We start from the raw sequence: 9,365 nt of genomic DNA on the forward strand, positions 1-9,365 counted from the left end.
GTACTTAATTCTACATCATGGACAACAGCTATTGATTAAATACATAACCCATCCTACAGAACACTCATCACCACGCTTCTCTCAAGAGCCCAAATGAACTCATTCAAATCTTTGAACACAAATTTATGACCTCATGTCTGAAGCAGCCCAAGGTAGCAGATGATGAGCTCAGCAAATAATGTAATATATTCCCAAGATCCTTGAGCCAACAAACTATAAAAACTGAAAGCTGCAGGTAGAAAATCGAAAGAACTAGGGAATCTGTTGCGGAGACGGTCTGGAAGAATCGGAGACTGGAAATGTGTAACTTACATGGATAAAGGAGAGGAGGATGGACAATACTAGCCGCCCAACCCCCATCTCCATGACCTTTTATTAAGTTTCACAACAATACTGGCTTCGTAATTTAATAATAGTTACTCTCAGGACAACAGATACAAGCTATAGCCAACTCCCAGATTTAGCCTCAAAGCCACCTCTGTGTTCTCAGCTACTTCCTCTAAAGTGTCTTTTTCTAGTCCCTAGAGAAAGAAGTCTTGGAATCGGTCAAGCGTGTGCAACCTTCCTGCAATGTGTCCTTGTGTGCAAGTGCACATTTGCTTCCATTGTTCTTGTTGCTCCAAGCACCAGACATCCTGCAAGGAACATTCTGTACCGCAGGCATCTCTTACAACACAGGGACAGGTTAAGCACTTTGATTTAGGCTGGGTTCCCCCAGGAGCAGACTCTAAAAATGTGTGTGTAACTGGTGATTCCAGTATGCACTGATAGGGAGGTAGGGACGTGAGACAAGAGAAGAAAGCTTACACAGGGTACGCTCATAAACCAATCATCACTGAGAGCAACTATGTTTATTTTTACTGAGGACCTCTGAAAGATGGTCCTGAAAGATGCCTGCGGTACAATCCCAATCACAGGGTAATTCTCAAATACATATTCAGTTGTGTCATTTCTCTGGTCAGCAAGGAAGCTGGGTATGCAACCTCTACTTCCCATGCACCACTTGTAGAAAGCCTCATGCAGGTGCTTGCAATAGAACTCCTCCTGTTGGTGGCGTGTGCTAGAATGGTGACTGCCCGGGGAATACCGGTGAGGCACAGACACCTGTTACACACTGATGGTCCCTGGCTTCTCTCCCCTGTGGCTCTCAGGAGTTCACCTTATTTGGCCATCTTTCCCAGTTCTCGATGCAGATCTTCTCTTTGCTCTGCCCAGAAGAACTAGCATCTTTTTATTGGCCTATTCTAAAATGGAAGCACTTTACTATTTATCTAATAAGAGCCAAAAATGTCCATTCCTTTATGGGTTTTATACCTAAAAGGTTTTGTGAATACAATCAAAGAAAACACTTGTTGGACACTCTGAAATACAAAGTTCTATTTATTTTAAATAACAAAAGCAACACAACAAAAATCTAACACAGACTTAGCACGAAACTACCCTCAATAAATAAAAACACATTCTAGTAACAGAGTAAGACTACGAGACTAAGGTCTCGTGTCCACTTTAAACAAAACTGAGTGGTAGATAGAGAAACATGTCCTAAAGACATGACTGACAGGGACTCAAAGAAAAGAAGTGCCAAAGAGCAAGGTCCCCAAATACTAAGTTAGCAAAGGGAATATGGGGTTTTCAAAGTAGTTTAGAAATCAGAGTTCGGGGGTGGGGGTCAGGGGGACAGGGAATGCAAGGGTTTGGCATAGTCCATGTTTGATGCCTTGTAATGAAACCTTTATGTATTTCTAGATTCTTGATTTGAAATTTATCACAATCTAGAGAAGCTTCTGCAAATAATTAGGAAGCTATTTATTCATGTTGCCTGAAAAGACCTGTCTCCTAATTTTCCTCCTCGGACTTCATCACTAGCACCTGTCACCAATATAACAGGGGTTCCATGCCACAAAAGGATTACTACTGCATAGGCCAACCTCTCTCTGCTTTAGATTTTCCTTTCATAAACACACTGATACTGCCAGGGATAGCGCTAAATATATCCAATATCTTTTATTTTTATCCTCCTACACAACTCTGCTTAGCTACAAAATCTAGGACTCACAGAGCAATGACAGCATTGGTCAGAAGACAAGTGTCGGTTCCAACATAATAATCTCTAAAGTTTAATGGTCACAAATTGTTTTTACCACCTCATCTGCCATCTTCTGTTTCTCATTATCTTGTCAATTATTTCTTTCGGAATTCAATCCTTCGAGCTACATTCTGAGCACCAAATTTTTTCACCAATGCATTTCGGGTAACCTCGTCATCTTTTTGTAAATCTAAGTCATCTTGTCGGGACCAAATGGGATACCCATCAGCCCTCTGACCAGACTCTAAAAAGGAGGTTGTAGCCTCCAGCTCACCACTATTTTTCAGGAAGGCCTGTGTAACTGTTGACAGATCCAAGTTAAACTTTTCCATTAACTGCCGGATGATCTTAATGGCGGCTCCCACCTCCGGTGGAGAAACCTTTTCTTCTTCCTCCTCCTCCTCATCGGGCTGGGTTTCTGAGTCTTCCTCAGGTGTGGGTGGATCATCATCACACATTGTTATGTGTATTTCAAAATCTGGGCTCTCCTCCACCTAGAGAAATTGAAGAATAAGACCAGTCTAACTGCCAAAACACAAACACTCTTCCAATGTCTGGTCTCTGCCAACTCCCACCTATTGCCCTTTTCACTCCAATCATACTGGAATTCTGTCAGTTCCTCTAATACGCCATGTTCCTTCTTACATTTATTCAGCTTATATGTGTGTGTATATGTGTATATATATGTTATATGTATGTATGTGACAGGGTAAGGAAGAGTGTGTGCACAGGGTTTAAGTGAGTGCATGTGTATGTGTATGTGTAATTAACTACAATATTCCTATAGAACATTAGAAGCTACACGGAATATGAAAAACATGTATATGCACACATGTACGTGTACATGTGAATATTAGATTATTTGTTAGAAGTATGACTTCATTCCCAGCTTATAAGCTCCAGAAGGGCAAGAATTATATATTTTGTTCATCATTACATCCCTAATGCCTACCAAAGCCTGCACGTAAGTACTCAAAATACACAGCCGTATGACTATACTAGGGCCTCCAAGCCACACTACATTCAGATACATTACAAAGCATGTTAGGTAAGAAGACACCTATGTAGACCATGTTTGAGAGTTGTTGAGAGCATCTGAAAGTTTACGGAAAATTAACCAAATATCAAATAATAAAATTCAGACTCTAAAAGGCGATAATTCCTAAATTCTACTAATTCCTATGCATTCCTTCACTCACTGATTACAGAAACTTATTTTCTTGTTTTAGACTGAGGTCTAACCATTTTTCTGTGTTAATAAGAAAAGTTAATTTAAAAGATCCTTTTTCTTGGAGAAGATAGGAATATACAATTTGAATTTTTAAAAATTGCTCATTATTTTATGGCTCCTACTTTTGTCTAAATGATTAAATATGGGATTCTAATGGAATATTAGAAGCTAGACTGAATATGGAAGAGCTAAAAAAAATTCCAAAAGATTTCTATATACACAAAACTTGCATAAAAAAAATTTAAAAATTATGTTTATGTTCTATAGTTTTAAAACATAAATCATCTTAACTTTGAAAAACTTACACTAAGATGAAAGTACTCATAATGGGATGCTTTATACTGTTTTAAAAATAATCCTCCCCAATTTTTCTACCTCTTCCCCTCAAGCTTTCCAGCCAAAAAACTAAAAGCTACATGCCTGGAACCTAGATCGGTCCCACTTTCCATTTTCCTCCTCCATCCTGAACTTCTCTCTTACCTTCTGGGCCTCAAGTGTATAAAAAGGGTAGCTGGGATGCCCAACATCAAAGGAGAATAGATGTATGAAAAAAAAAAATTAAATCTAGTTAACATACCACAACCTCCTCCAACTCCCGAGTGGCTTCTATAAACATCTTTTTAACTGCTTCTTCATTTTCCTGGATCTCCTCCTTTACAAATTCTTCTTCAGGCAAGTTGGGAGTTCTTTTATTCTGCGGTTCTAGTAAAGAGAGCAGTACCAGATTAGAACGAGCCTCTTTTTACAGAAATCGAAAAAATAGTGCATGCTCTGTGAGCTCTAGACCAAAAGAGAGCCTGAACTTTTGTGTCAGAAGACATCTGATTTTGATCAGAAGGGTAAAACATAAAATATGCATGTACAATTTCTACTCTTTCTTCTGGAAAGTTGTACTATCTAAGTGGTGATAATTTTACTAGGTTCTGATATGTAAAATAAAGCACTCAAGATTAATTCATTTTTTGCTCTGTATTGATAGATTTTGCAAATTAACAAAACTGGGCAATAAAATTGGGTTCTGTGGGAACCAGATCCTGAAGTGGAGATTAACATGTAAGGTGTTTATTAGGGAGTGTGCCTGGGAAAACCCATAATGAAAAGAAAGCAGAATGGGCAGACACAGAAAGTTGAGCTGTGAAAGAGTGCCAACAAGGCCTCAGCTGAAGCTAGAAAGGTCCCTCAGAATTGACCAAGTTGGGGCAAGAGGGCCAAGACTTTAGAACTCTACATAGATCAGTCACAGGATACTAGCTAGCCGCCCTAAGATGACAGGACTTTGGGCAAGGCAGTTCTCTCAGATGCTGAAGGAACATCTGGGGGGCACACCACAATCTACCATGTACCATCTACAGAAAGGAGAGGCCCCTAAAGCTAAACATCCTCCTAGTCCCCCTTTATATCCTTTGTTCTCTTAGGATTTTGCTCTCTTTTCCACTCAACAAAAACTATTAAGGGGCAGCAAGAGAAAGAACTGTTCTGTATCTTAATTTTTGGTGTGGTTACACAAATCTATACATGCGTTAAAACATATAACTAGAAAGTGGTATGGCAATTTCCCAAATAGTAAACATAAAATTACCATGATCCAGCAATACTTCTGGGTATATACCCCCCAAAATAAAAACAGGGTCTCAAACAGGTATATTCATAGCAGCATTATTCACAATAGCCAAGAGACAAAAACAACCCAATGTCCATCAATGGATGAACTGATAAAATGTAGCGTATACATACAATGGAATATTATTCAGCCTTGATAAGGAATGAAGTCTGACACGAGACATTATGCTAAGTGAAATAAATCAGACGCAAAATGACAAATATTGTACAATTCCAATTAAATAAGGTACCTAGAGACATCAAATTCATAGAAGGTAGAATGGTGTTTGTCAGGGGTTGGGGGAAGGAAGAAACGGAGAGTTAGTGTTTAACAGATATAAGTTTCAGTTTTGGGAGATCAAAATGTTCTGGAGATGAATGGTAATGATGGATGCCTGACAGTATGAATGTACTTAATGCCACTAAACACTTTAAAATGGTGAAAGTGGCAAATTTCATGTAATATATATTTTACATTAAAAATTTTTAATTATTTTTCAATTACAGTTGACATTCAATATTATTTTATATTTGTTTCAGGTGTACAGACAGCATAGTAGACATGCATATAATTTACAAATAATTATATACCCAGTAAGTCTAGTACCCACCTAGCACCATAGTTACATTACTGACCATATTCCCTATACTGTACTACACCTCCTCATGACCATTTTGTAACTAATTTGTACTTCTTAATCCTTTCACCTTTTTCATCCAGCGTCCCATACCCCCCACCTGACAACCATCAGTTTGTTCTCTGTATGAATCTGTTTTGTTCATTTATTCTTTAGATTCCACATATAAGTGAACTCATGTGGTATTTGTCTTTCTCTGACTTAATTCACTTGGCATAATACCCTCTAGGTCCTGTCCATCCATGTTGTCGCATAAAAAATACATTTTAAAAATGCATAAAATGGCCTACGGCCATGCCACCCTGAACACGTCCAATCTTGTCTGATCTCGGAAGCTGAGCGGAATCGGGCCCGGTTAGTACTTGGATGGGAGACCACCCAGGAAGACCAGGTGCTATAGGCGTTAAAAATAAATAAATTAAATAAATAAATAAAAATGCATAACATGTACACAAAAATAAGTCAATTTACTTTAATTTAAAATATAGTAATTAAAAAAGCCTTATCTTTTAGATAGGTGCTGAAATAAAATGGTATAATGACTGACCTTTGCTTCAAAATAATCCCAAGTCTAGATTGAAAAATATAGATAAAAAAAATTGGTCATAAAGTATAATCAGGTTAAGCTGGGTGATGGGTACATGCAGCATAGTTCACTATACTATTCTATTTTTGTAAATGTTCAAAATTTTCTATAAAATGAACGAATTATGGTTCAGTCACATAATACAATGCAATCAATGAAGAATGAGGCAAAGCAATGCACAAAGACTTCAAGATCTATTATTAAGTTTAAAAAAAAAGCGAACTGCAAAACAAACTGATTTCTAGTGTGTTGGTATTATAAGCAGAAAGGACACAAAACAAGAATGATAGTAGTGTTTGCTCTGGGAGTGAAATCAGTGGAAGAGGTATACGGCAGGGAGGCTTACTTTTCCCTATATACCCTTCGGTACTGAGTACAGCTGTAGGATAACTTCCTAGAAGCGATATTGTCATGTTTAAGGAAACATGCACTTTAAACATCATTACATGTTTTCAAAATGCCCTTCAAGAAATTGTACCAATTTCTTTCTATTAACAATGTAAGAGCGTACTTGTTTTCACATACCTCGCTAAGTCTGGACATTACTCATTCTTGTAATTTTTGCCAATCTGATAAAATGACATTTCTTTTGTTCTGGTTTCCTGTTTTTAAAAACAACACACACTTTTATTATTTCGCAATTTCCACAAGTCGGAAGTCGGGCATGGCTATCTGGTTTGCTGCTCAGGGTTGTTTGCTTTTATACTCGATAACAGTATTTCTGCATTTATTGGCCATGTATTTCCTTTTCTACAAACTTCTTGTTCCATTTCCTTTCCTTATTTTTTTACTAGTTTTTCTTTCAGTTACTAACTTCTGCAAGCTCTATGGACATTACGGAAACTAACTGTTGCAATGTATTGAGAGTATTTTTCCAGTTTGCTCTGACTTTATCTCAAGACGCTTTTAATTTTAAATAATCGGATATAGAAAAAAACTTTAAGTGTTCTTGGTTTCAGGAATATCACCACACTAATAACAAAAAGTATACATACGTCTTAGTAATTTTAAGACTTTAGTTTTTACTTTTAAACAGCTAATTATTAAATATTATTTCGAGTTGGGTTAATTCAGATTAATACTGTTCCAAGTTTCAAATGGCTTGCCAGTAGTCCTACCATCACTGATTTAAAACCAAGACCATATGTGATCTACTCCGCTCATACTCCTAGCCCTGTCCTCTCCCAGAATTCTTCCTCTTGCTTACTCCATTCCAACCACACTGATCTTCGTTGCTCCAAAAACACACCAGCCTTATTTCCACCTCAGGACTTTTGCATTTATTCCCACTACCTGGAACACTCTTCTTCAGATAACCACCTGGCTTCCTCTTTCATCTCTTTTGGCCTCTGCTCAAATATCAGCTTATCATAGTGCCTCTTCCTTCTCACCTTATCAAAAACAACCTCCTCCCCAACCTTTACCCTGATTTTTCTGTATAGCACTTACCACTCCTCAGCTAGCTTATCAAGCTTCATGACCACAGGGACTTTTACTTTTGTTATATCCCAGCAGGATAAGTGTCTGGCACTCAAGTATCTGTTGAATGAATAAATCTAACATGTCACTTTTACCAAAAACAAAATTCCTACTAAGCATACTTGACAGGAGAAATAGGTTTTACATCCCCAGACTTGAACTGTTACAAGGAATTGCCAGAGAAGGAAAGAGAAGTTTGGGAAAAGCATGCCTCTTTAAACAAAAGGTTTGACAACAAGTAGTCAATAGCCGTAATACCAAAAATGAAGCATCTTAATGGCTTTGCGCTGTCCTAACTCCACTTGAATCTCGACATTTAACTCAATTGCATTAAAAATTCACTTCACCCATAAAGCCAAGAAGCCTTCTTATATGAACACGCGTTAAGCCAAAACAGGAAAATAAAATGATCCTGTATGTCTTTAAAACTTTATACTGAATCTACTTGAACAAAGGAGAAATATTTTTAAAACTGGTGGTTGTCAGAGGGAAGGTGAAACAGGTGAAGATTGAAGTAAACTTCCAGCTACAAAATATGTATTTTTTACATTGAACGCCATAATGTACGGCATGGGAATGTACTTAATATTATAACAACTTTTGTACACCTGAAAATAATATATTGTATTTCAACTATAATTCAATAATTAAAATGAGTCTCATCTCATAAAACACTCAAGAAGCTGATTCGCCCGCTTCCTCTGGGGAAGAAAACTGGATAGTTTGTGTGTAATAAATTTTCTACATATACTACCCTTTCTGTACCATTTGGATAGCGAACCATGTTGACATCCTAGTTATTGGAAAGTAAATTTGAGATTAGATGTCGAAAGGGGGGAGGGGCCAGGCCAAAGTTACGGAAGACGCCAACATGGTCGCCAGGAAAGGGGAACGGCGCCCCGCCCACGCCAGCGCAGGTGACAGCAGAGGGCCCGTCGGTTCGCAGCAGGCCTCACCCCCGCTATCTGCGGCCTCCGCGTCTTCCTCAGCTTTGCGCTTCAGTTTCTGGGAGGAGGGGCTCACTGGGGCGTCCCCCAACAAGTACTTATGCTCCTGGCCCCGCAGGTGCTTTAAGTAGCGGTCCTTCAGGGACTGCCACGAGTGCTGGGTGAGCGAGCTTTTCTCCATCGCTTTCCACAAGGCGTTGCCCGTGACGGAGCTGCTCGAGCGGGCATTTTCCTTCACGTAGGTCAAGATGGCCACGTCGTCCGCGTCCGTGAAGGCGATCCGACCGGTGTGCTGCCGCTCGGGCTCCGCTGTGGCGACGCCCTCGGCCGGAGCCCCCGACTTGGCTTGTGAGGCCCCCGGGGCCAGGCCCAGCCGATAGACCTCCAGGTCGAGCCTCTCGTTGCGCTCCACGCAGTCTAGAATGTACTGCGTGGAGATGAAGTCGCCCGAGGCCTCGGCCGCCGCCTCTCCGGGCTGGGCCAGCAGAACGGCCCCGGGCTCCTGCACCCGGCACAGGGTACCGCCACCGTGCAGGATGAGGGTCGAGAGCCGGCGCTTCGCCGGGCTGGGACGCACGTAGAAAGACATGGAGCTGCCATCTTCCCTCACGAACAGAGTCGAGGAATGGGTGGGCCCGTTGGGGTCTTTGCCCAGATCCATTGCCTCTGCCATAGGTAAGGCCCAAAGAGCTAGAGCTCAGCGTCCAGAGCACAGATATCTATGCTACCGCTGCAGACGTCGAGCGCGCGGAACCACGCACTGCGCCTGCGCGACGGCAGCGCACGAAAGTGCCCGCCC

General features: G+C 40.2%; 1 protein-coding gene and 1 pseudogene across 1 annotated transcript; one reads left to right on the forward strand and one right to left on the reverse strand.

The window, feature by feature from the left end:
* Positions 1 to 1,358: 1,358 nt before the first annotated feature.
* On the reverse strand, positions 1,359 to 9,334 carry LOC107502665 (TERF2 interacting protein). The gene is made up of 3 exons (XM_016130086.2): positions 8,576 to 9,334; positions 3,895 to 4,019; positions 1,359 to 2,580 (listed from the first exon to the last, which is right to left on the reverse strand). Exons 1-3 carry the CDS (start codon positions 9,237 to 9,239, stop codon positions 2,182 to 2,184), a joined length of 1,188 nt encoding a protein of 395 aa, XP_015985572.2. The 5' UTR covers positions 9,240 to 9,334; the 3' UTR covers positions 1,359 to 2,181.
* Positions 5,839 to 5,957, forward strand: LOC118611836 (annotated as a pseudogene).
* Positions 9,335 to 9,365: the final 31 nt, after the last annotated feature.

Source organism: Rousettus aegyptiacus, unplaced genomic scaffold (assembly GCF_014176215.1).
Source record: "Rousettus aegyptiacus isolate mRouAeg1 unplaced genomic scaffold, mRouAeg1.p scaffold_m13_p_14, whole genome shotgun sequence".
Lineage (NCBI taxonomy): Eukaryota > Metazoa > Chordata > Mammalia > Chiroptera > Pteropodidae > Rousettus > Rousettus aegyptiacus.